At 57.0% G+C, this 24,630-nt stretch overlaps 12 protein-coding genes across 12 annotated transcripts; 5 read left to right on the top strand and 7 right to left on the bottom strand.

The window, feature by feature from the left end:
- Positions 1-86: 86 nt before the first annotated feature.
- Positions 87-1,545, bottom strand: SCHCODRAFT_01206448 (uncharacterized protein; the record flags this gene model as incomplete). The annotated part of the gene is made up of 6 exons (XM_003026692.2): positions 87-151; positions 212-303; positions 353-577; positions 630-894; positions 940-1,469; positions 1,517-1,545. The coding sequence occupies 6 exons, from the start codon at positions 1,543-1,545 to the stop codon at positions 87-89; spliced, it is 1,206 nt and encodes a 401-aa protein (XP_003026738.1).
- Positions 1,546-2,052: 507 nt separating this feature from the next.
- Positions 2,053-6,146, bottom strand: SCHCODRAFT_02673434 (uncharacterized protein; the record flags this gene model as incomplete). Its single annotated transcript, XM_003026691.2, has 7 exons — positions 2,053-2,480; positions 2,535-3,257; positions 3,458-3,868; positions 3,916-4,665; positions 4,928-5,326; positions 5,374-6,090; positions 6,134-6,146. 7 exons carry the CDS (start codon positions 6,144-6,146, stop codon positions 2,053-2,055), a joined length of 3,441 nt encoding a protein of 1,146 aa, XP_003026737.1.
- An 808-nt stretch (positions 6,147-6,954) lies between these two features.
- Positions 6,955-7,464, top strand: SCHCODRAFT_01206450 (uncharacterized protein; the record flags this gene model as incomplete). The annotated part of the gene is made up of 3 exons (XM_003026781.1): positions 6,955-6,972; positions 7,024-7,092; positions 7,141-7,464. The coding sequence occupies 3 exons, from the start codon at positions 6,955-6,957 to the stop codon at positions 7,462-7,464; spliced, it is 411 nt and encodes a 136-aa protein (XP_003026827.1).
- Positions 7,465-8,009: 545 nt separating this feature from the next.
- On the top strand, positions 8,010-8,615 carry SCHCODRAFT_02603482 (uncharacterized protein; the record flags this gene model as incomplete). The annotated part of the gene is made up of 1 exon (XM_003026780.1): positions 8,010-8,615. One exon carries the CDS (start codon positions 8,010-8,012, stop codon positions 8,613-8,615), a length of 606 nt encoding a protein of 201 aa, XP_003026826.1.
- Positions 8,616-9,074: 459 nt separating this feature from the next.
- Positions 9,075-9,465, bottom strand: SCHCODRAFT_02519915 (uncharacterized protein; the record flags this gene model as incomplete). Its single annotated transcript, XM_050343429.1, has 3 exons — positions 9,075-9,197; positions 9,251-9,359; positions 9,410-9,465. Coding segments are annotated over 3 exons (288 nt in total), but the record flags the coding sequence as incomplete, so codon positions are not given.
- Positions 9,466-10,271: 806 nt separating this feature from the next.
- Positions 10,272-11,130, bottom strand: SCHCODRAFT_02693864 (uncharacterized protein; the record flags this gene model as incomplete). The annotated part of the gene is made up of 2 exons (XM_003025808.2): positions 10,272-10,980; positions 11,039-11,130. The coding sequence occupies 2 exons, from the start codon at positions 11,128-11,130 to the stop codon at positions 10,272-10,274; spliced, it is 801 nt and encodes a 266-aa protein (XP_003025854.2).
- A 691-nt stretch (positions 11,131-11,821) lies between these two features.
- Positions 11,822-15,286, bottom strand: SCHCODRAFT_01342189 (uncharacterized protein; the record flags this gene model as incomplete). The annotated part of the gene is made up of 4 exons (XM_003026688.2): positions 11,822-11,976; positions 12,264-14,279; positions 14,331-14,893; positions 14,992-15,286. The coding sequence occupies 4 exons, from the start codon at positions 15,284-15,286 to the stop codon at positions 11,845-11,847; spliced, it is 3,006 nt and encodes a 1,001-aa protein (XP_003026734.2). The 3' UTR covers positions 11,822-11,844.
- A 490-nt stretch (positions 15,287-15,776) lies between these two features.
- SCHCODRAFT_02644182 (uncharacterized protein) lies at positions 15,777-16,931 on the top strand. Its single transcript, XM_050346377.1, has one exon. The coding sequence runs from the start codon at positions 16,239-16,241 to the stop codon at positions 16,710-16,712; it is 474 nt and encodes a 157-aa protein (XP_050197315.1). The 5' UTR covers positions 15,777-16,238; the 3' UTR covers positions 16,713-16,931.
- On the bottom strand, positions 16,682-17,799 carry SCHCODRAFT_02644181 (uncharacterized protein). The gene has a single exon (XM_003026687.3). The coding sequence runs from the start codon at positions 17,691-17,693 to the stop codon at positions 16,959-16,961; it is 735 nt and encodes a 244-aa protein (XP_003026733.1). The 5' UTR covers positions 17,694-17,799; the 3' UTR covers positions 16,682-16,958.
- A 615-nt stretch (positions 17,800-18,414) lies between these two features.
- SCHCODRAFT_02644178 (uncharacterized protein) lies at positions 18,415-18,636 on the top strand (the record flags this gene model as incomplete). The annotated part of the gene is made up of 1 exon (XM_050346376.1): positions 18,415-18,636. A coding segment is annotated over one exon (194 nt), but the record flags the coding sequence as incomplete, so codon positions are not given.
- An 82-nt stretch (positions 18,637-18,718) lies between these two features.
- SCHCODRAFT_02644174 (uncharacterized protein) lies at positions 18,719-23,229 on the top strand. Its single transcript, XM_050346375.1, has 9 exons — positions 18,719-18,863; positions 18,888-18,891; positions 18,922-19,105; positions 19,156-19,428; positions 19,479-20,831; positions 20,893-21,457; positions 21,512-21,863; positions 21,921-22,252; positions 22,306-23,229. Exons 1-9 carry the CDS (start codon positions 18,788-18,790, stop codon positions 22,962-22,964), a joined length of 3,798 nt encoding a protein of 1,265 aa, XP_050197313.1. The 5' UTR covers positions 18,719-18,787; the 3' UTR covers positions 22,965-23,229.
- Positions 23,230-23,642: 413 nt separating this feature from the next.
- Positions 23,643-24,122, bottom strand: SCHCODRAFT_02520237 (uncharacterized protein; the record flags this gene model as incomplete). The annotated part of the gene is made up of 1 exon (XM_003026686.2): positions 23,643-24,122. One exon carries the CDS (start codon positions 24,120-24,122, stop codon positions 23,643-23,645), a length of 480 nt encoding a protein of 159 aa, XP_003026732.1.
- Positions 24,123-24,630: the final 508 nt, after the last annotated feature.

The following is a 24,630-nucleotide window of genomic DNA, read 5'->3' as shown; positions in this document are numbered from 1 at the left end:
GAGCGACATGCCTGGATGGGCTGCGAAGGCACAGGTAGTGACCGTCTATATAACGTACAAGTACGAGTTAGCAGTCGAGTCAGGTGTTAGTTACGCGCGCGCGCCTCCAACATGCGCCGTATACGCTCAGAGCGACGTACGGTGCAGGCGCCTACCACGGCAAAAAGATCAGAACAAAGGCCACGCATCAAAGAGGGATGAAAGAACTCACGAAGTGACTTGCACGCCGCCGCTTGTCGAAAATGCGTGGTCCACTCTATGCAGACCGCCTTCGCAATGAACGCGCAGTCCTTCTCGACCCACCTTCAATCAGTGTGAGCACAACGAGCAGAGAGAGAGAGCAATCACTCACCAGACGGGACCTGAGCAGTTCGCTCGAGCGCGACAGCGAAACTCGTCGCGAATGGCTCGACAAGCAAACGTCATACCCGTCACGTCAGGACTATTGTCGCAGACTGGATGAGATCGAAAGACTCTGGCGCGCATGTAGGGACGATCCGCTAGCACGGTGTTCTTGCGGGTATACGTCAGTGCCCATGACCTGTGGAGGACATGGTCGAACCCTGAGACTTCCTGCCTATCACAAGGATAAGCAACTAGCAAGCGAGGAAAGAGGGCACCCAACGCACTGATAGACGAACAACTTCATCTTCCAAGTCATGTCGTCCCCAACAAAGCGGTGGCGCCGTCCAAACTCGCGATGCGAGTCACCCGCCTCATCCCGGCCGACGGCGCCAAGGTTGCGCCAGCCACGAACGTGGTACTTCGCATACGCTGCAGCTGCTCGGTCGTCGCCGGATTCTGCCTTGAGCTTCAAAGATCGCAGGCGCTCAAACGTCTCTACTGGGTAGAACGCATACGCAGTATCGTGAGTAATCACGTTCATCACAGCAGCTGATAGTGATAAGCATATCGCCTACGGAGATGAGAGCCACGTACTGCTATGGAACCCGAGGATGACCTCGACGACAGCAACAGGCGTCACCAGGAGCTGGACGATTGTGGAGCGATTACCGATGTGAACGAAGTCGAATGCCGCGCGAAGAGACGCGAGCGGATATCCGTCCCGATGCTCGGGTTGCGCCGCCACCTGTGCGTACTGATCCAGGAAAGAGCGAAGTTGAGTAGGCCGCGGTCGATATTGGTAGCCGCATTCCAGCAAGAAGTCGTGCACTGCGAGGACGTGACGAAGTTCGACGTACAAATCAAGGTCGTGCGGACGCCAAGGGAATCGACCCATGAAAGCGAGAGCGAACGAACCCGATATCACAGAACCAGTGACTCGCAACATTTGTCGGAAAGCGAGAAGGTGTTCGAAGGGAACGAATCTCTTGATAGCCTCCGCGAAGTTGAAACTGCGATGGCGATATCTTGTGACCCGGTCCCGACCCTCACGCGAGGTCCTCTCGACGAGGGCGAGCTCCCGCGGCGACAGAGCGGACAAGAGAGCGTTGTCCACGTCCTCGGGTCTGGCAAACCATGAGCATGACGCCACGGAGAAACATGAAGGACTCACAGACTCCAGAGCGATGGCGAATACGACATGGCGAGTCAAGGACTTGTACACAGAAGGTAAACTGTCCGCATTTATAATGAGGGTAGATAGACGTCGGCATCGGTCTAGGCACTCCGGAGGACAGATGAGATCGCGAAGAGCGCGCCTGGAAAAGAACGGAAACGAATTCTGCTTAGCGAATTCGGGGCTGGAATAGTCTGTCTCAGAAGGGGCGGAAGCGATAGGATGTGAACTGCACCCGGGCGGGCCAGCGAAGCGCCTCCATGGGATGGAACAGGTGCCAGCCAGTGAGCAGCAGCGAATGCAAGGTCGAAAGGACTCAACGAGCTTAAGTGAGCGGGCACAAAAGCAGGACTGTGCGCAGAGAAGGTCTCCTCAGCAGCGTCATCGAACAGATGTGCTTGAGGCGAGCGCAAGAGGGCGGAGGCGATACGCTCAAACATCACCTGTGACAGAAGCGGAAACGGAAATCACCGAAGTCACACGTGCTACTTCAACTTGTCACGAGGTCTCATTATACTCCAATACAGCATCACTCAGGTAGGAATAATAGTTAGGTGAAGGCGGTTCGGAAGCAATGGTGACAAATGCTTGTGAATACCCGCGCGAAGCCGCGGGATCTCGGGACTACTGGCGGCAAATGGTGGGCGGATCTCCAACCGCAGTACCCGAGACTGTCCCAAAACAACTGTCGCCCAACGCGCCCAGTCAATCTCCGATGGACCATCGCCCTCGCGGAAGAGCGCGTACTCCCAATCCCCAATGAGGAGGCAAGGAACGGCATTTCGCGCGTACACGGTAATTGCGATGGTGTGGAGATGCTGCAGATTATGCTGCTCGCGATACCGGAAAGCATGCATGAAGTCTAGCATAAAGTCCCATTCTTGACGCAGTTCGTCGTTGGCGTTGTGGACCTCGAACAGCACGGTGGAAAGGCAGGGGAAGACGGGCATAGGCCGCGTATCTAGAAAGTGGTCAGCTCAGAAATTACGAAATGTATAATAAGGGAATGCCGCACCGTAGAAGAGAATGTCATTGAACCACTCGACATCGAGGTGGGTCAAAGACGACGCCACCGCACGCAGAGCGCCGCAGAATCCATCCCAGTCGCAATAGCGCGGGATCCGCAGACGAGAGAGATGAGGAGCAGATAGAGAAATGTACTTCTCCACAAATGCGCCCACGTCGCAGTAGCGACCATCGGCAAGATTGAGCGTGCGAAGCTGGTGGTACACAGACGCAGGTGAAGATATGCTCTCGGTGTCAAAGAACACTGAGGAAAAGGTGATCTCGAGCGAGGTTATCTGGCGGCTCACATGCCGGAGAGCGACGTCGAGCTCTGCGGTGCCGCAGAAGTCGCAGTCGAGTCGGAGAGACTGGAGTTGAGGAAACTGCTGGAGAAAAGTAGCCGCATGCTCTGGAGTCATGCCAGCGTCGACCCCCCGACGATTGAACCTCCAATAAAGGGTGCGCACGTTGGGAAGGGGAGGCAAAGATTCGGGAGGAAGGTACAGATGAACGTCGAGTGAGAGGATGTGCTTGCCAAGACTGGGTCGGGCCTTTAACTCCTTCGCTTGCGACAAAGAGCGAATGACCAGCGTGCGGAAGAAGAGGGGGGAAATGTCCCTATGCAAAGCCTTCGTAACCTGCATGAGAGACGCCAAAGTAGGCCGATCGGCGCTGTCGGCAACAAGGTGCTGAATCTCCAAAGGAATAGGCTGCGAAGATGGAGAGCGCGACACTAAAACACAGTCAGTAGAAGCGAGAGCAAGAGGAATGGCGGACGTACTGATGAGTGTACGGAGAAAAAGGGGTTGGAAGAGGTGAACGGAAAAGCGCACTTTTAAATCCCCGGTCTCATTGAGACACTTCGCAAGTGTATAAAAAGAATGTCTCGCATTGCAGTACATAGACGTGTAGCAAAGAGTTAATCTGTGTCACCGACGATACGTAGAGTCAATCGCTCGGGAGGTACGACTTGAAGATGATGAAGAACAGTGCGTCGGAGGGCAATCGCCTGCTCGCCGTCCACGTCAAAGTCGACGACAAAAACAATATCCAGACTGACCGAATCTCCTAGCACGTCAGATACCCACGTGTCCCAACGCAGGCTGTCGTACTCCTGTACAGCCCCGAAGAGAGTCAAGCACCAGTTAACTCCAGTGATGCGCTCCATCGCCGTCGCTAGAACGCAAACCCGGACGGTCCTCAAGCTAAGAAGATTCCCTCTCGTCCTTTCCGTGCGTAGAAAGGTCGCCAATCGTCGCCATTCCTGTCGTCCGTCCTCGTGCACGCGGCGCATGGTGAACTGCACGACTTGCAAACGCTGAAGCGACCTCTGCCCGGAAGGACCTATACAACGATGAGTAGTGCAGTGCATGGATAAAAGGAAGACAGACCTAAGACCCAAGGAAAGGGCGGATCAACAGCAGGGACTAGGCCTAGGCGCAGCTCCTTCAACATCGGCGGCGAATGAGACAGCAATCCGTCAAGCCCCGACCAGGTCAGACCTTGTGGGATGTCTAGAATCTCCAGGCCGCGCGCATGAGCGCGGAAGTAGTCCGTCGTAAAGTGCGAGTAATCCTCGGCGAGGCAATGACGCACAGTAAGCTCGCGTAGCGCAGGAAAGGTTGAAGACGTTCCCTGCATCGAGGTAAAAGGTGCGAACACCTTGAATGAGACGGCTAATGAAACAAGCCTCGCGCTGCAGTCTCGCAATGCAACGTCTAGCTCGCGAAGACCAAAGGTCTTGTAAGCCAGACGAAGATGGCGAAGACCCGAAAAAAGGCGAAGGAAGGGAGGGAGACGTCTACGGACATCGTATAAAGGGACATTGGGGGGTGGACACCACTCCAGAGTGTGAAGGTTCTCGAAACCCGACAGGTAGCAAGGAAGGCGGTACGTGTGCACAATCAACTCGTGAACGAACTCAGCGATGTCCTTGCGGTCGTCGAGAGTAAGCGCATCCTGCGGTGTCCAAATGTGTACAGTGTCGTAGAAACGGCGGAGCAAGTAATGGAAGTGTTGCGCTGAGCAGACCAGAGCGAGAAGGGTGTTGCGGTCGCAGAACGAGACGATAACGTCGAAGAGCTCAACGTGTACTTTGGGCCGCAGAACGTCTGCGCTCCGCAATCGCGATAGGACGGCCACTAGAGACAGTTGTGAGTAACGCGTATGGAAGACGAGACTGAACTTACTTAATGACCAAGGAAGACGCTTGGGAAACGGCAAGTAAGCCACGGCGCCTTTTAAGGTGAGCGCCGACGAAACTGACGCGCACCTGGATATGTCAGAGACGGTCTCAAAGACGACGACTGAGGATAAAAGTCCCAGAGACGGAGAGAGAAGGGATAGAAAATAGATTATTGTAGTGAAACAAACACAGTGGTGTCTACGATGGCGGAATCGAACCTGGCCGGTTAGCGAAAACCACCGCCGTGTGAGGGAAAGGAACAGTCCGGGCCACGCCTGTAGAGATGGCGCTGAATGCGGAAGTGCCCTCTGCAGCTGATGTATAGACGTTGAGGTGGAGGGTGCACCGGCTGCCGAGCGCCGCAAACCAAGAGTGCCAATCGAGGGCGCCACCGTGACCATCCATATCGAATAAGGGCCCACCTCCATCGGTGACCATATCCCAGGAGGCGCGACGCCCGTCGATATTCACGGTAACCGCTGTCAATGACGGCGCCAAAGGCACGCCATATACCAGATCGAAAAAGTCTGACGTGTCGCTCCAAACTCGCAGACTTTGATGCGGTTCCAGAGCGACACGAAAAGACAGGGACCGAAGGCGCATCCACTGCGAGGGGTCTGAAGAAGGTTACAGCAGTGTCAGGAACGGGCATACGAACACGCACCGTACGTGAGGGCTAACCGCACAAGCGGTGGACAGCCTTCGAACTCCAAAGATGAGACGGAAGGAGGCGAATGCCGCAAAGCAGTCAGGATCGATGCCCACGTCGTGTCTCGAGGGAAGCGGATCGTCTGCAGGCAGCGGTTCCCGCGTGTAAGACACGAGAACGCCGATCCGCTGAGTTCCCCGTACCGGGGATCGTCGACGGATAGAACGCGGAGATTACAGAAAAGGCTCCTTGGTCGAGCTCGGCAACAATCCATAGGGCCGTGGACCACGCAGACCACCTTCAGAGACAGCAAGCGTGTCGAGATAGGCGCCAAAACGAAGTCCAAATTGGGGACGGTCAAGAGCGACAATGACAGCGCGAGATGACGAACGCTCTGAAAGCGTGACAAGAAAGCGCGTACTGACCGAGCGTTGAGAGGTTTCTCATGACCTGGCCATGCGTCGTGCGTCCACGACAGAGTTTGAAGGTTGGGAAGAGCCGGCAGCTGAAGTAGCTCTGCACCCAAGTGTGCTGTAAGAACGCGCACGAAGGGCAGCGCCAAGGGAGTCCCAGATAGGTGGGCGACATCCAAAGGATGGGTGATGCACAGGACCTCGTAAAAGAGAGGTCTCGCGCGTTCCAAAAAGTCAGGGGAAACGCGCATCAGAATTGCGAGAGAATGACGATCGCAAAAGCGCAGGATCGCAGCCTCGAGCTCAAACGGTAAAGACCCTACACAAAGTTAGGCTGGATTAAATCGTGGAGGGAGACTTACTTGTAGGAGTCATAAGCGGAAGTGATGAGGGTGGAAGGAGTCAACTGCGTGTGAGAAACCACGACAGAAGAGGAAACCGCGCACGCGGCTCTCGGGTGTTGCCGACCTTTATGGCACAGGAGAACCGGCCACACGATCCTCCCCTCTTGTCCTTACAACCTCTAGCTACATCACCCGCCTCCTAGCCGGCGACACTCAAGTACCCGTCCATCGATTTTCTCATCTAATCAGGCTCTTCGTCGACGGAGCGCCGAGAAAACGAACCTCAGATTGCATGCGCCGCTCTGGTAGCGCTCCTTGCGATACCGAGAACTTGGCGTCCACTCAACCTCAACCGCTAGCTACCCTGATCCACGCCTGCAAAGCCAACCCTCGACCCAAGGACCCTGCCTCCAGTCACCTCCTGAGAATCACCGAGGGAACATGCAAGACTACATTCGTTCCTCGCCTGCGCCGTGCAGGCAGCATTCGCTGCGATACCAACAGCCTGGCGTCCGCATCTGTCATTGCTCGCTGACCACCCCGTCCTATGTCGGCATCCCACAACCCTGAGCCCTCACTCTATTCTCTCCTCGACAGTCATCAAGAGAACATGCAATGTTATGCTCGATGTTCAACTCTTCTGCGTCGTAACCGCCCCAACAGACGCCTCAGCTGACACGAACACCGTGCTCGCCTGCCCTATCCTCATTCAAAAGAAGGTTAGTGTCTGCAGTTGACTCTACACTCATAGTCAGGCGACGACACCGAAGCCAGACCCTCAGCCTTGGATATAAGCCTCGGCCTCTGTGCCATTCACCCCATCGCCAACTGTACCCAGCATGAGCGCCTCCGCAGACGTGCGTCTCTTACCCTCTCTCCCCTACCCTCTGTCCCCTAACGTCCCCCAGAACACGGCCTCCGCCCTCCGCATCGCGGGGATTCTCGGCGCCCAGCTCGTGCCCGCCCTCCAAGCCATCGTACGCTGCTTTCCCTCAGTAGACCTCAGACGCTGACGCTTCACACAGCAAGGCGCGAAAGACGTTACCCTAGCCTGCGGTTGCGGGAGCATGGCCGAAGGCTACGCGAACCCGTGCAGACAGCCCGTCTGCACGGTCTGCGTGAAGGACCTGTGCCCAAACTGCGCCGCCCAGTACACGTCGCCGAATCCTCGCTGTGGTCACCACCGTGGACCCTTCTGCCCTCACAAGAACTGCCCGAATGGGAACGTCGTCGAGTACTACCGCGCGAACCCCCCGAACGGCGCAGAGCTCTTCAAGGCCGTCTCCGAGCACGGGGCGCACATCCAGGAGCTCGTCGACCATTTGATCGTCCTGACGAGGGACCTGTAGAGTAAATAGCTGCGTGTATTACTACGATGTGAATAGGGACGTCAGTGGAAGGCTTTCGCGCGCGCACCCCGGCCGTCGTTCTGAAAACTCAAACAAACCGGGACCTACAAGATTAGGCCTGGGCCACCGATGACGCCATTGGGCGTAGGTGTCATCACAAATGGTCATGTCTCCGAGCGATGCCGGTCAAGAGTAATCAAAGCTTCGTAAGAGAGAGAAGCGTTATACAGTGAGAAAAAAGCGTGGTGAACAGGTCGGGTGCAGGACTGGAGAGCCAGACGACTGTAAGAGACGACATGCGCGTGACGGAGGAAAGAGAGAAAGAAGGATGCGCAGGAAAAAAACGTGCAGAGCAAACGCTCCGTCGGCAGGCGTGCCTGACACACGTAATCTTGATTGGTTGCAGCGTTGAATTTGTACCTAAAAGTTGGCGGAATCCTGGACATAAAGGATGAGTTACTCATATTCATTCCTAACTCACCAACGTATGGCGGAGCCAGCCGAAGAAGGACCCGCTGGCTAAACTCGCCCTCGTCATTGTCAGCATGATCGCCAACTCGGCAGGAACCGAGCGCCATTTCAGCAAGCTCGGCCATATCTACCAGGACAAACACCGCAGCCTGCTCGCTCCCGAACGCGCCCACAAGATTGCGCTCGTCAACAACGCTGTCCGGTCGGAGTTTCCGCGCAAGGCTCGGGCCAAGCGCGCTTTCATTGCACCCACTCCGCACCCCGAAGCGCAGACTCCCGCTGTGCGTGCATCCGAGGACAGCGAAGACTCGGATGAAGAAGATGAAGAGGCACGCGAGCTTGGTGCAGGGCCAGCCCTCATCCGCGAGCTGCGCTCGCTGCTGCAAGATGAGGTCCCCGAGGACGTCGAGCTCCCTTACGACGCCGCAGCGAGTGAAGGGGAAATCCAGGCTCGTCGGGCCAGGATCCGCATACATTTCGGCACCGAGGAACTCATCCCCCTGGGTGAGATCTTCGACTTCGATGCATCGGAGAGCCCCTGGGGTGGCACGTTGTCGATGTACGAGACAATCTCGAAGCAGGGTGTGGATGTGCAGCTGGATTTGCTCGACGCGGAGGCTCTGGGCGTCCCGGAGGGTCAGAATGCAGGCTCGCACGATGCACCGTTGGTGATAGACTAGAGTATTATTTTTTGCGTATTTTAAGCGATTTATTCCCGATTTTCTGAAGCTGACCCCGCGGCCGAGTGGGGGTCAGGAGGGGTCAGACTGCAAGCCAAAGGTCAGTGACCCCTGACCCCCAGTGAGAACGGGTTCTGACCAGGTCGAGCCGGATGTGGAGAAATCGGGCAGTGCGATCCGGTCGTATCTAGCTCGAGAAAAAGTGCCCTCCCACGATTTTTTTCGAACGACAGCGGACAGATTATGACTACGACGAACCGTCCAACATTTGTCTCCTTGTACACTTCTATCCATTTCGTTCAGATTCATCTCGATTCACTCAGATTCCGCTAGTTGGAGTTCAATGAATGTTATGACATTACATAGCTGTATCTTAATACTACGAATCGCATCGAGAAGTCTATCTAACCACGTCGAACCGAGATGGTCTGATCAGCCTGCCACAATGGGGGCAGTACTTCATGTAGACGAGATTGCTTGGGCAGCCTGCAATGTATGTTGAGACGACGACGACATTTGAATGAAGAAAGGACGTACCTGCACCTGCGAAGCCTTTGCCAGCCTCGCCTTCTCCTCCCACTCCTGCAGTGGCACGTCAGAGGGGACAGGTATGTAGATAGTATGCGAGAACACACCTTCCTCGCTTCCTTGCCCATCTGCTTCCAATGGGCTCGGAACAGCACCGTCATGCTCTTCTTGTCGACGCCAGGGTGCGCGCGTTCAAAGTTCTGGCGGCAAAGAGTGCTGGTAATTGCATGTTAGTATGGGCCAATTCGGTGAGGAGACGTACATACTAGGCCGTGATTGACTTGCCCTTGGGCACGGCAGGAGCGGATGCCGTGACATCGCTGAAACTCAGTGTCGCTCCCTCGGATTGGGTTACTGAAGTCGTCGTCGTTGGAGGCGACGTACTACTTTGAGGGAGGGCGGACAATGGATCGGCAGCAGCCGAAGGTTCGTGGGTGGTGGTGGCGGGAGCGGATCTTGTCAAGGTTGTAGCGCTGGGCTGGCGCGCTGGGGCGGGCGTGGTGATCGAGGGATAGGTGAATATGTCGGACTCCGAGGGCTCGGGAGGGGCAGTGGAGATCGCCTCAGGGGAGGGCGACTTGCTGGCACTGGTGGGCTTGTCCACGGATGGCGAGTTGACTTGGAGATCACGCGTGGGTCCTTGAGGAACCCGGCCACTAGCCTGCAGCTCGTCTTCGGGCGAATGACGAATACCCTCCGCCTCCTGTTGTAAACCAGTTAGATGTGGCACTCGAAGAAAGAAGTATGTGACGCACCTGTACTGCTACGTCCATCTCCTCGCTAGGGCCGGTCCCACACTCCGCATTGTTGAGCGCGGGATGTTGATCGAAGGCCGCTGAAGTGGCGGCATGTTGGTCTTCGTGGGGAGGAATTACACTCTGAGGGCTGGGCGTTGTGTCGTTGTCGTCCACGATAGGGGAGCAGGAAGATGGAGGAGTAGTGGCGGCGGATGGTGCATTGGTGATGGTCGTGGCAGTCGACAGAGAGCCGGGTATTTCATCGATCACCGCGGCCGTCGATGTCACAGAGCTCGTCACGGACGAGAGGGGCGAAGGGACCGGCTTCTTGCTCGAGCCAGTACCGAAGATGGACGCAACCTGGTCGAAATAAGTACATAAAGGAGCAATGTTATTCTTCACGCACCTTGGTCCTAGGCTTCTTGATTGGGGCCGCCGAGGCGGGGGTCGCATCCACCACGCTAGCACTGCGCTTGCCCGCGATCTTGCACCTTCGACCTCTCCCTCCGGGTCCCTTCTCAGGCTTGTTGTCATCACTGTCACCGCCATCGCCATCACCGCCCTCGAGAGTCCGTCTCACGTTCTTTGCATACCACCATGGGTAGTTCAACGTACAAAGCTTCTGGACCTTCCAGTGTCCGTCACAGAAGCACAGTTCAACAAAGGCCTCCTCCATTGTTGCCCACACGAACATCTTCACCTCGAGGCTGGCCCTACCCCACGTCTCCGGGAGTAAGCCGGGGGCATGCAGCAAGGTGCGCCACGTCGAATACAATACTTCGAGCATGAGCCGCCTCTTCTCTTGGATGCACTGACCATCCGCATCCTCCAGGAATCTGTACTGCAGGCGGATCTCCGCCGTCGTCCCCAGGGCCGATACATCGAGCTTCGCACGCACCCAGCGGAGGAAGTCGCCGGGGAACCAGAACTGAACGCGCAAATACTCATTGCGATTCAGCGTGACAATTCTTGGCGGGTTCCGGACGGCTAGGAGCGCGGCTTCGGCAGGAGTAGATGGCGGCGCAGTACGAGGAAGTGATGCGGAGCTTGAATCGCCCGCGTATCCATCCAGGCGCTTGAGCAATGCATCATAAGCGCTCCTAATCGAGTGTCGAGGTGAGTTGCTATGACACGTTTGTCCGGCAAGATCAAACTCACCTGGAACCTCTCAGCTCGCCTTGAAGCTCATATACAGTCTGTACAAGCAGCGCGTTCCGGGATTCTAGCTCCCGCACGCGCTGCAGTAACATCCCGATGTCGTAGCCAGCCGAGAAGGTGCTGGCTTGGAAGCCCTGTGTCGAGGACGAGGAAGGCGCTGGGGCCGACAGGTTGAGCTGCGTGCCTTCTATTTGCGCATGGATGGAAGACTGGAAGGAGGGCGATGCTGTGTCCCATCGGTTGTCTACATCGGGGTAAGCTGAACCGCTTTGAGGGTCCCTTACTGCTGAGACGTACCAGAGAGTGTGAAAAGATCGTCCAGGCCAGATGAAGTGCTGGAAAAGGGAGTGTCCGAGCGCATAGTACGATTTCTGAGCATTCTGCATGCTCGCATAAGCTAGCTACCAACACAACAGGCGACCTCGGACGAGTGAACTCACAATTGATGAAGTATTTGGAGGGTAGGGTATTACTGTAGGGACGGGTCAGTATAGATATTGAGTGGAGCAATATACACATACAGTAGTCGTGCGGTGGTCTTGGAGTAGTGTAGAGTGACGGGAAGAAAAGGAAAGCTGACGAATTTTTCCGACCGTCGGCTGGCGCTGGCGCGTCACGTGCCCGTGGCATCACGCACGTGATTGAAGTTGAAGTTCCAGGTCAACGCTGGGGTTCTTTACTCAAGACTTCTGCTGCTTCGTCTACGGCGCAGAAATGCTCAGATACACATTGGAACTCGATTTTAATTGTGTAAGAGGAACCTAGTAACCAAGAAACTACAATTTGAGACAGAACTTGTTTTTATATTATTCCTCGTCATCGGAGTCGTGCGACTCATTGTATGTGTATCCGACCTTCTCCAGGATTCCAAGTCCAGGACGCTCTACCAGATAGTACCTATCCTGAGCAGAGGAATCATGGAAGAATAGAGGATATCGCTGGTCGGGGGCAATCAAGACAACAGAGAGGATACTCCGAGCATCGATGGCTATGACATCTACATCCCTGTGGTGCTGCATGGTAATATATGTCTTGGACGAAAGCCGGTAGATTCCCGGGTGAGGAGGTCCATACAGTGAGCAGACAGCCACACCACGGAGCTCACCATGTACAGGAATAAGGGCATAGAAGTGAACCTCGGCGAAGCGTTGGCCTGAGCCTGTGCTGAACTGTGCACACGGAAGTCAGCGATAGGAGATTAGATTGAAAAAGTGAGTGGATGCACCTTGATATTGCGTGACATACGAATTTCCTTCAGACTCATCGAGTCCTCTTGCCACCGACACCGAGCTGTCTGCCCGTTCGGAAGTCGAAGCCGCGCCCAACGACGTATTCTCAAGGTTTCGACATCCACGCATGTATCATCCCCTTGTGCCCTAAGGAAGCGCTGCAATGCGCGAGCTTCCACGGGCGCAACCTTTCTCGCGAGCTTGTCTCGACGCGGGAGTAGGGCGAATTGACCTCCGTGCAGTACGTGTGCTCGACGAGGGAATTTTGGCTCCGGCGGGTCGATATCGGGAAGGAGAGCCTTTAGAGCGTTTATTTGGCATCGGCGAATCGCGCGCTCGGACAGATTCGCGTACGGATTTGAATGCTGCTTGATCTCCTCGCCAAGGTTCCCAATGGTACGCTCCATGGTGAACTGGGAGTAAATCATGCTGGGACCTAAGCGTTCTGTCTCGCGGGGCATGTGCGAAGGGGCGTGAATGCTCGCGCGAACGAAGTGCAGGCGGTCCGCACGACGCTGGACATACAGCTCTTCGAACTCGTCAGACTGCTCGCACATCAGCTCGTCCGACTCAAACAGCAAGTCCACAGCAATCTCCTCCTCGATCTGGACCTGAGTGGCGCGGATAAGCTTGCAGACCTGGACATAGTAATCCTCCGGTAGGTCACCAAAGAGCAAGCACGGACAGTGGCCGTAGAAATACATGAGAAATTCCCAGGACTTGTAGCCACTGGTGAGCTTCTCGGCGATGTTGCGTGCAGGGCGGTCGAAGGATCCTGGCGTGAACGGGATGGCATCCGCTACCAGCTTCCCATGGGCCTTCCAGCGAGATGCACTCTGGAATATTGCGAAGGGCCATGCCGCCTTGCTGTCGGTACGCGTGTCGCACTCGATTGTCCCACGCCATAGCGAAATGTACAAGTCGGGAATGTTGAGGGTGGCGAGATGCATCGCGTCACCACCAAACATCGCCGGGACGCCTAGATTATGCGCGGGAGGCAGGCCACTGAAGATCGAAGGCTTCACGATCCCGGTGTCCAAGCGATTCTTCTCGTAGCACGTCATATTTGGCGAATTTACGACGCTCTCAAGGTTCTTGAGATAGCGCGCGGTAGCGCTTTCCGTCGTATGCTCATGGAGAAGAGCTCGGATGTCGACATCCGGATGGTCGCAGCCAGGGACATGGTAGTTGTGCGGACGGAGACGCGCGGGATAGTAATGGGGGCCGCCGACCTTGTGACGTCCAATGATAGGGCAATAGAAGCGGCAGTGGATGCGGCCGTGGTGCCCGACGAAGCCATTCAGGTATGCCATGGCAGGCCCGTCTGCAGTTGCCAAGTACAGGAATGGGTGATCATAATGGATGCGCCCGGTTGCTGCATCCCAGACAGCGAGACCCTCCTTCTGGATGGCCGCGAGGTGGTGAAGACCAGTGAAGAGAAAGCTGTCCGCATTGCGTATCTTGTTTGGCCCCGGAATGGTGCCGCCAATGCAAACAAATCGCTTCTTGTATCGCACGTCGACGTCGAGATTCATCAGAAGCCAGATATATATCCAGCAATCCGACGCCTTGTTGCGATAGAGCATAGCGCCATCCATAGACAGGACGACGACGCTATCGTCAGGCGTGATCCGACCATCCTGGACCGCCGCGAGGTATTCCGCGCCGTCAATGTAGTCGCGGAAGGGAGAAATCCTGACGCCGTCGTTCGTGTTTAACTCGTCGAGGACGGCGGCTGTACAGCGCTCGCGGTACTGCATCAGCTTCGACGTCTCCGCACCCCGACGTTGCGCTTGAATCTGAGGGCCTAGCAGTATGGTCGTGAACTGCTTTCGAGGGCGCTTCTTCCGCGATCTTTTGCCGCTCGATGCTGTGGGCTCGTAGCGCGACTCTCCGCAATACGGGCAGTGGTCGAGATCACGGTACGGACCCGTGTACCCTATGCACGAGTTGTCGCACATGTCGCGCTTGACCTCCACAATGCCGCTCAGCTCGCGCACTAGCTTCTTCACCTGCAACCTGAATCAGATACCAGAGAAATACGGGTTAAGGTCTGTACTAACCTCGTAGAATGAAAGCACCTTGCTGTTGGGATGACGGCGCAGATAGGCCTTACGCGCGTTGTTGTAGGCGTCCTCGGAGGCATCGGTGAGTGCAAAGAAGAGGTCCAAGGAGTACGCGTGGTCAGAGTCTTCGATAGTCGGTGGGTGCGTGGGTGGGTTGCGAAGTCGGTGGATAACGTCGTCGGGAAGGGGCTCAACGTCGCTCTCGAGAGACGCGTTCTGGAGCAGCTCAATGAAGTTCTGGGAGATCTTGAGGTCGTCGAGTACAGGGTTAAATCGAGGCGCGGAGGTCTCTGCGTCGCGGAGCTCATCTGGAACATCCGCATCGCGCGAGTCCTCTCGGTCGGAGTCAGGAGGAGCATTGCCATTGACGTCGAGCTCGGTGCTGTCCTCAGTTTCGCAATTATCGCCCCCGAGTTCGTGCGCTTCGGCGGACTCGTTCGTCTCCATCAAAACGCCTGGCTGCAGCCGCTGACTCGGCTCAGGGTTGCTGTGAGGTTGCAGTTCCCCTCGAGCGTGTTCCTCGAGCTCATCTCGACGACGATCACCCTCGGTACTGCCGCCTTCGAGCTGGAATAGATGTCCGAATGAGTAAACAACACTGATGATATCTATTTGGAGCTTACCTGTTCATAACCATGCTCGAGAGGAATGGGAGAACTGTTGCGCTGGTTCGAATTACTGACCCGAATGTCCCCTACACTGGACTCCGCGGTGCGCGCGCGCTTGTTTCGATTGCCTGACATGTTCTGGGCCGGTCGCTTTTGGCCTGAGTTGGCGGAGGAGACCTGAAGAAGGTGCTCATTATACGAGCTCGTCGAAGCGAGAAGGAGGCGGGCTTCGAGCTCCCTCTCTTGTCTTTGGTGTCGGTTGACAACCCTCCGCGTGAGTAAGCGGCCAGCGCCATTGGGGCCACCACATTTACGAGAACAGTGGCAGAGTAGCTTGTCTGACATTGGTGATAGTATTCGAGTTGGAAGGCGAGACGAGAGGCTTGTCGTGGAGCGTCGTCGTCGGACCCACGCTTGTTCGGGGAAAAGCCCGAAGTCACTTTGCTGGGCTAGTCTGCGAGTCTCGGACACGTGAGAATATTCAGGAAAACAGAATTGTATTCGCAGCCCTAAACATGGACGGTGCATTGTCGAAAAGCAGTGCATGCTGCGCAAGTTCGAGGTGGTAAGAAGCAAGTCATGTTCTATTCAGATTCGGTCATAACAGCGTTACATTTGTCACATTCAGCCGTATCTGGCTTGACTACGTCAGAACCCGTTCTCACTGGGCCTGACCCCGTGTCTAGACCCCGGGTCAGCTCAACACTGGGAAACAAAAAGGAATCAAGAAACGACGGTGGCGGAATGACGGGCCGAACTGCCGAGCCCTGCACATGTGGCTGTCTCGCGCCTCTTTCGATGGCTCGCTGCTGTCGTCCTCGTCTTCGTCTCCCATCCTTACCCCACAGCATGTCAGCGCCGCGCGGCTTTACAGATACCTCAACGCCACGCGTCTTTTTACTCTCCCCTGATAACTACAATAAACATGTTCGTCGCTCGTCGTCCCCAGCCCCGATCGCGGACGGACGTGCGGAAGGATTTTCCAGTGGGTGGATATTGTTCATAGCGCTAGCATAAAACCGCAATGACACGAAATCACGATGCGTGAATACGGTGCTCAAGGACTGCTCGTGTACAACGGCTCGAGCTCATGGTGCTCTCATGCGCATCGACGTCGACGCTCTTGCCCGCGTCCATGCGTCCATTCCCCCAACCTCCCTCCCGACTCTTCGAAAGAAATATCTTCACAACAGCTTACGCATGTACAGTTTGAATGCGGGAGGCACCATCATCGGCGTCGTGCTCTGAAGACCAAGCAGCGCTTCAAAGGAAAGCTGGGTCCTAACGGCGAGCGACCATGTCCCGGCGAGCGACGCTGACCTTCAATGAAAACCTAGCCGAGCTGTGCGTGCGAAGGACGCAGCACTACGCCAGCGCGAATGCGGGTTGCAGGACGAACGGAAGGGCGCGAGCGCTACTCTGCAGGACTCATGCCCCTCACCTCATTCTTTCTCCCCTCGTCCCCTTGTCATCCTACGCTCACCCAATGTCCGTCTCGTCATCCTCCTACGCGCATCCCCTCTCAATTCATCCTCTCCTCCTCTACCCCCATCCCTTCCTCTACCCCCGCTTCCGTTTCTTCCATTCTCCCCCCTCCCTTGCTCACTCCCTTCTTTCCTCCCTCGCTCGCTTGCTTCTTTTCCGCTCTATCCCTTTCCCGTTCCCCTCTCGCCATCGCTCTCTCTCGAACTCACCACCGCGCTCTCTCCGAACTCACTACCCCTTTTCCATCTCATCTTTCTCTTACCTGCCCTCGGGTCTATGTTCATGAATACAGAATATGGCGGCTCTTGATACGGAATTTGGTGGCGAATCTCTCTCGAACTCGTACGGCGGTGCAGGAGAGCTCGTACGGCGGGCGGTGGGCCGGTTTGTGCAACGGGTGGTGGACTAGTTTCTGCAACGGGCGGTGGGACAGCTTGTGCAACGAGCGACGGAGCACCTCGTGAAGCGAGCGGCGGGGTACTACACATCATCGAGCATCGGCGGGATACTACGCCTCGCTAGCGACGGCGAGTTACAGCTCGTTGAGCGACGTCTCGCCTCGAGCGGCAGTGGGGCGTCTCGCACGACGCACTCGGAGAGCGGCAGTGCGACGTCTCGCTACGAAGGGTGATGAGGCTTCTCGCACGACGCGCCCGAAGAGTGGTAGTGGGGCGTCCGGAGCGAGAGGCGGTGGGCGGTGGGCACCTGGCTTCGTCTCGCACGGCGTGGGCTGGGTACGCCTCTCTCGGCGGGGGCTAGGTACGCCTCGCAAGGCTGTGGGTGGGTACGCCTTTCTCGGCTGGGACTGGGTACGTCTCGCACGGCGGGAACTGGGTACGTCTCGCAAGGCTGGGTACACCGCGGCTGACGAGCCGCGGGCGAAGTCTGTTGGAGGGATGCAAGTCTGTTGGGGGTGCGCGAGTTTGTTGGTGATACACGCAAGTTTGTCGGTGGCACGGGCGATGTCGCCGCGTGGGCGAAGTCGTGTTGGCACGGGCGATGTCGTGACGCGAGCGATGTACGGGTGGAGAGGAGCGTCGAAGAAGGAGCGCGAGCGATGCACGGGTGGAGAGGAGTGTCGAGCCTGGGGCGCGGCGGCGCCCAGCGGATCCGACGCGGCGTTTTTTGAGGAGACGCTCGCGTGATTCCGGGCTACGCAGGCGGCTAGGGATGGGTGAATGGCGGAGGGGACGGCGGCAAGAGGCGACGACAAGAGGGGAAGGCATGAGGCGACGCGACATGCCGCGCGTTGGATAGCAGGCGACATACGACGCGTTGGACAGCAGACAACAAACGGCGCGTTGGATAGCATGCACTATGGCGCGTTGGATAGCATGCACTACGGCGCGTTCAACAGCAGGCAACATACGGCGTGTCCTCGCGTCGTCATCCACGATGCATCAGCGCAAGACCATTCACGACGTATCAGCGCGACCCGACCATGGCGCATCGGCGCATCATCAGCCACGGTAAGTCGACCCTCCGTGAACGGCGCGTGTCTCCCTAGCCTGGCGTTCATCCTGACAGCTATGCGGACTCACGGGCTGCGGACGAGGGACACTGCTATCGGCCTACCTTCGCTGCGCGCGAGCTGACATACGAGCTGAACGACGATCTGTCGTGGGATGCGTTGGTGCGCTGAGAAAGAGCGCTGGAGTGGCTTCAAGAATTGTACGCGTGGCCGGAAAGAGGCCCAGGAGCACGAGAAGGAAGGGCATCTGCCTCAGCCCCGGGTGCGCTCTCCTATTGCAAAGGATGTGCGAGCGAGTCCCTGGATCTTAGACGCTAGTCTGACTACTTGTTTGCCGCTTTATTGTCTGAATTGAACTGCCGTCTAGTTGCGCGACAGGCGAGTCAAGTCGTCGCGGTTAAATCGTATCGCTGTGACGCCGTAACGTGGGACCGCGCACGCGTGCCTCACGTGCCGTGTTTGGAGCAAGGCCCGGGCCCAATGTCAACCTGACGCCGACGGCCTTCAGCGATATGCATTCGCGAGACCTTCGCGAGTTGTCCGCGAGGCCGCCTCGCCCATGTCAAGCCGGACATGGAGCGCCTACAAACCAAGCGACGCCCAGATACCGGTAATCCAGGCAATAACTGCACTGCGCAAACGCGCCGTTCATGTAGCAGATACGACGGATTCCCATCGATATATGAGCCCGGCGTATGCCAAGGACCGTGATTGTACAGCCCGGAACCTTGCTTATGAACTCCCTTGATACCAAGACCATGCTCGATGTCAGACGCGTGTTGAGGCTGCGCTTCTTCCTAGTATGACGAAAATCAGTAGCGGGGCTTCACAGCACACCGCAAGCTTTCCTCCTACTCCCATCTCACCACGCAAGCGAACGACCGTTGACGATGACAGACGTCCAGGACCCCCCGGCGTCGGGCGGGAGTAAAACGTTCGGGATTCACAAATACGATCCCAGAAGCTGCTTAGGTGAGCCGCGCCCATGTCGTCTGCTGGCTTTCACTCATCGATTGCTCTTGACAGGCGCGGAGCAAGCGCGCGAAAATGTGCGGCGCGGCTACGAAGGCAAATACGAGGATGATCCGCTCTACGAAGAGCTCGGAGACGAGGCGCGCATCTGGCGCGTCATGCTGGACGAGGGTCGGATCGTCGACGCTGCAATGCTGCAACGCTTTCGCGACCATCTCGATGTGGACCTAGTTTTTGTGAGTGCGTGGCTTGTGCTGCGGGGATCCACGTTAATCATACCCTCAAGGCGGGTTTGTTCTCGGCCGTCCTCACGACCTTCGTCGTCCAGACATCGCAGACGCCCTCCACTACCGGCGACACGACCATCGCTCTCCTACTCGAGCTTATTGCCATTCAGCGAGCATGGGCGAACGATCCTCGTGTGGATGGCGTGGCCTCCTTCAGTCCTCCCCCGCCATCGCCTAGTCCCAGTCCGTGGATCAATCGCTGCTGGTTCTTGAGCCTGATCTTCAGTTTGTTGGCTGCCTTTGGAGCCGTCGTCGTCAGGCAATGGCTGCAGGTACGCCGGATAGGCCGTTCACGCGCGCGAGGTTCTGAACCACTTTACAGGAGTACGAGAGCGACATCACCGGGTCTCCGAAGCGGCGCGCGCTCGTCCGCCACTTCAGACGCGTCGGCTTGGAGAACTACAAGGTCCACCTCATTGTGCCGATCCTCCCCATGCTCCTGCACGTCTCGCTCCTTCTCTTCTTTATTGGGCTTATTCTCTATGTTGGTCAATCGGATCCCACTATGTCCCATGGCATCATCGCACTCACGACTCTGATCTACTTGCTCTACCTTTTGACGAACGTTTTGCCTGTCTTCTACCCCCAGTGCCCATATCGCTCGCCGCTCTCCGCCGCTGGATATTGGCTGAGAATGTTGTACCCGCTTCTACGCCCATTGCTACCCTCGGTTTCTTGTCCTTCAGGTTTACAATGGGCGCCTCTCTGCAACGGCGTGGAGTGGGCTAAATCTCGCGGGCGTCAGCTACACCACTCCATCTGCGTCATCCGCGAAATCGGTCGCGTGGCGTGGCAGATATGTATGCTGTGCGTGCTCAAGATGCCCAGCGATTATGAATGGGACTCCGTGCTCCGGCAATCGGATGATCTGATACCTGATAGCCTGGATTGGGCAATGCAGGCATCGCCCGATCTGTCCATCGCCCCGCTCGTCGTGCAGGCCTCTGCTGGTCTTCGCTACGAGGGTCGTAATTGGTGGCCATTGACCCAACCACGTACAAGACTTCTGCGCAATCGCATTCTACCTTGGTTCTATAATGCTCTAAGTACACGTCAAGAGGTCTTTGATTGGGCACCTGGTCGAGAGAACGAGCTGATACGAATGGCCGACACTCTCTTGCTTGTCCCAGTGTACAAACTTCAAATCGAGGCACAGTTCTGCTCATGTGCCACGCGAGTCTTTCAGGCCTTGACGCTTGCGCTGCTAGATCTGCCGAACATGCCTACAGTCACACCAATTGATGTGGCGAGAATGAGCATGACTCTCCTGGCCCTCGGACGCCAACTCTACGGGCGTGATGTGGCCGCATCGTTCACCAGGGATGATGTCAATACACCTCTCGAGACTATTGCTAAGGCATATTCCCTACTCAGAGACACACATCCGGTCACAGGGCTGCGTCTTCGTCCGTTGATTTGGGATGAGGCGTGGTCCTTTCTGGGCAAGCACGGCACACCTGTGGAGGATACTGGTCACTTCGCGATCACGCTTTGGCGCAGTCAATATTCTGAGGCACCATTGAGGGACAACGAGGATCGATGGAAAGAAGACCTCGATGCATTATTCCATATAACCTTGCAAGAGTGGCTATACCTGCATCCAGACCGTACGAAAGACTGGGAATTTGCCATTAATCGCCTGCTCTGTCCTGAGTCGTGTGAAGCAAGTAGAAAGGTGCGATCTGCGTCCTATTCGATAATGTTGTGACAAGCTGAGATTTCTTTTTACTCATCAGAAATCTGATTTTGGCGACGATGCCTCTCGCTTACACAGCACGTGCCATGCAATTGATCTGTACATCAAGGAAGATAGAGCCGACGGGAATGCAGCTTTCGACGATAACCTTGGCTTTCTGGTCGTGAGATTGATCGGCTGGTTGTTCACCACGCTCGGGTATGACTCGATCGACTCTGCGCTACGTACTATTGGACACTCGGCAGTATCAGCCGCGTTCAAATCGTCATTCCTTGTTCATTCCTCTTTGTCATTTGCGGGGTCTCTGCATGCAAATGCACGCTTATCGACGACCTTCGCCGTGTCGTTGTTCTGGTTTCTCGCCAAAATGGCCGAAGCGTCTGTAGCTCGGAACTATAAGGCCACCATCGCCATCCGCAATGCGCTGGATCGCCATGCAACCGACTACTGTGAAGTTCTAGCAGAAGCTCTTGACTATGACGAGGTCTCGGTCGAGCTTCTTCGTCAACTGGTACACACGGTGCTGTATGATCATCGACTGGCTTTCTCGGACATCTCGGACGCTCTTGCAGCATCCCTGGCAACGCAGCTCAGCAAAATGACAGGTCAGTCCCATCTCTGTACTTGGTCTTCAATGAGCTCTGACAAGCAACCTTCAGACTCGGCGTTCTCCGATCAGCCTGAAGATGTTATGACTGATTACCTATATCTTGATGCCCTCTGTGCGGCGCGTGCCGAGTCGAAGCAGGTCGACACGAAGTTTCCTGATGCATCGCGCAAGCTGCACTCGGCGGTGCTCTCGCTCAAGCCAACAAAATACGGCACGTGGAAACAGCAGCAGCTGGATAGGATCTCAAGTCATCGAGGTATTCCACTCGCTGTAGCATTGGCGCTGAAGAGCACGCATGGCCTTCAAGCGCTAGATGAGTTGCCCTTCCTTGTGCAGGACCCACGCCCTGACGCGAACGTTCTGGTTCCGGATGAGGCTCGAGAAGGCCAAGACCTGAATTGGTATGATATTCAGCTGCCAGTCCCGTCTCGACTGCTAACCGCCTGTGCATCCATCAGGTACCGCCACTTCACTAGCGATCCCGACAAGCATATTCGTGCTTCAAGTTGGGACAGAGAGACGTCGTTGCACATATCCGAACTGGTCAGCTTCGAGGAGGCCGTCGAACGGATGCAGAAGAAGGACGCTGAACATGCTGGGGAGGACGAGCGTAGATTGCGAGGCGGTGCGGAAAATGACACCAATGACGACGCCGAGAGCTCTGCTAGCGAGTATGACAGACTCGATGATCAAGGAGGCGCCGAACATACGCAGAGCCAGATGATCGCCCGACTCAGAGAACTCGGCGCTTGGGGAGTCGCCCCGTTCAAGCGTATCCATCGATTCCTAGGTGCGCTGGATCGTGCTGTCATCCCCTTTCTGTTCATTGACGCTGTGAGTCAGCGAGCGTGCGCCGTCCTCGTCACGGTTCGTCATTCATCAAGCTCAACGATTTCGACGTCGAGCGTACCGCGGGAGCCTCAATTCTCCCGGGCCCGATGCGGAGCGAGGTCGATACTTCCGTTCCGGCGATGGCGTCGGAAGCAGGGCAAGGTGACGAGCACGGACAGGACGGCGAGCATGCTCAGGACGGCGAGCAGGATCAGGATCGCGAGCAGGATCGGGATGGCAGTCACAGTCGCGTCGGCGGGCATAGCCAGACCGAAAAAATATTGCACGTCCAGACGCGAGGGACAATGGAGGGAACGCAAGGGACGGCGGAGGAACTCTGCGCGCCCAGGGATGCGGAAGACGAAGGGAGCACCAGTGTTCGCGAGATCCCTGATGCCGAAAAGAGAAGCGAGCAGGATCATGATGACGAGGAGGGGAGCCGGGACAGTGAGCATGGCCGTGACGACGAGCACGGACGGCACGACGAGCATGGACGGGACGACGAGCATGGACGGGGCGGCGACCATGCTCGGGATGGCCAGCGGGATCGGGACGGGGGGCAGGATCGGGACAGCGCGCAGGATCGCAACGACGAGCAGATTCGCGTCGGCGAGCAAATCCAGGCAGAAGAGATACCGCACGTCCAGACGCCGGGAACAGAGGAGGAGTAAATCCGTGCCCGCGAGGACGCGGGACCAAAAGGCGAGCACTAGCGCTCGCGAGGACGCAGGAGAGTATGGCTCCCGGGCGGCGCCTGGGATGAGCGCTGAGCGCGAGTTTGACGACGGAATGGACTAATACTTACACCCGACGAACCCATATAGTATGCCCTGAATGCCTCTGCGATTGTTGTTTGAGCTACGTTCGAGTTTGCGCCCTATTGTATGCTCTGACCGCCTGGTTGGATTTGCTCTTCATATTTTATCTCGCCGCGGGCTTCTCGACGGAGCCCACTCGCCGCAAGCTTCTCGACGGAGCGCACTCACTGCAAGGTTCTCGACGGACCCCACGCACCACGCTCCGGGTGCTGTTCTCGAGAGCCGCGCCGAGAGACATTGAAGTCGGATTTGCTCATTATGGCCGTACGACACGATAAACAGTCATGCATGCACAATACTCACATTTCTGCCCAAGCGTCCTAATAGAATCACCCATCAGGTGCCTCCTTCCCTTCCCTCTCACTCGTTCCTCTCACCCTCTCACTCGCTCCTACGACCGACTCCCAATCGCACCTCTGACCCTCCCACTCGCTCCGCCGACCGCGTCTCTCTTCATCTCCCCCGCACTCGCTCCTCCAACTGCCTCCCACTCGTTCCTCCAAACCCCTCTCACTCGGTCCTCCAACCCCCTCACTTCGACTGACTCCCCGAAATCGGTTCCCCCGTCTCGCCCTCTTCCCTTCCCTTCCCTCTCACTCGTTCCTCTTCCAGCCCATTCGCTCCTCCGACCGCCTCCCGCTTCGCTCCTCCTCTCACCCTCCTCCACACCGCCTTCGCCCTCCCCCTCCCGCCTTCGCCCCACCATTTTCTCCCCCACCCTTCCTTCCTGCCCCTCATCTTCGTCCACGTCCTCCCCCTCCTCGCCCTCTTTCCTCCACACCCCCACACACCCCCCTCCTTCCCCGTGGGGCGGGAGTAGGATCCTGGGACCAAGGAGAGCAAGTAGGATCCTGAGACCGCGGAGAGCAAGTAAAGTCCTGGGACCGCGGCGCGGGAGTAGAGTGCCGGGATCGTAGCGACGGAGTGGGCACTGGCACTGGGACCGAGGAGAGCAAGTAAAATACCATGACAGAGTGGATGGACGGGGAGGGGGAAAGGGGGAAGGAACATGGCCGGACGAAGGGGGAGTCAGTTACTGGGACCGAGGGGGAACGGAGGGCGAGGGGAAAGAGACGGTGGGCGACGATATCTGCAAGAGACCAGAGACGGTCAGCGACAATCTGCAGAGGGTCGGAACGAGCGACGACCCGCCGGTGATGATTCAGACGCCTCTCCCCTCTCCCCTCTCGTGTCCGCTTTCTCCCCCGTCCGAGTGCCACCGCCTATCCGGCTGTGCAATCATCCGGCAGTCCACCCATCCGACTGTCCACCGTCCGACAGTCCACCGATTGTCCACCATCCGACTGTCCACTATCCGACTCTCCCGCCGACCAGATCCCCACCATCCTCGCCCCCCCCCTTCGCCCCTCCGCCGACTGGCTCTCGTGACGTCTTGCTCTTCCCATCGGAACTTTGACGTCGCGGTTTGGGCCTGGCGTCCAGGATAGGGGGTGGGCATCGCGCGGCGGGGAGTCGGGAGGGAGGTAGGAGGTACGGGTCGAGGGACGCGAGGTCCCGC

This window comes from Schizophyllum commune (assembly GCF_000143185.2).
Source record: "Schizophyllum commune H4-8 unplaced genomic scaffold SCHCOscaffold_15, whole genome shotgun sequence".
Classification (NCBI taxonomy): Eukaryota; Fungi; Basidiomycota; class Agaricomycetes; order Agaricales; family Schizophyllaceae; genus Schizophyllum; species Schizophyllum commune.
This window is presented reverse-complemented; position numbering and strand designations above follow the sequence as displayed.

Excerpts from the sequence above, each read along its gene's own strand:
- SCHCODRAFT_02644182 (XM_050346377.1), top strand. The coding sequence starts at position 16,239 with ATGTCCCGGCGAGCGACGCTGACCTTCAATGAAAACCTAGCCGAGCTG.
- SCHCODRAFT_02644181 (XM_003026687.3), bottom strand. The coding sequence starts at position 17,693 with ATGTCGCCTGCTATCCAACGCGCGGCATGTCGCGTCGCCTCATGCCTT.
- SCHCODRAFT_02644174 (XM_050346375.1), top strand. The coding sequence starts at position 18,788 with ATGACAGACGTCCAGGACCCCCCGGCGTCGGGCGGGAGTAAAACGTTC. Across the intron at positions 19,106-19,155 it reads TCGATGTGGACCTAGTTTTT|GCGGGTTTGTTCTCGGCCGT; the intron begins GTGAGTGCGTGG and ends CATACCCTCAAG. Across the intron at positions 21,458-21,511 it reads GCAGCTCAGCAAAATGACAG|ACTCGGCGTTCTCCGATCAG; the intron begins GTCAGTCCCATC and ends AGCAACCTTCAG.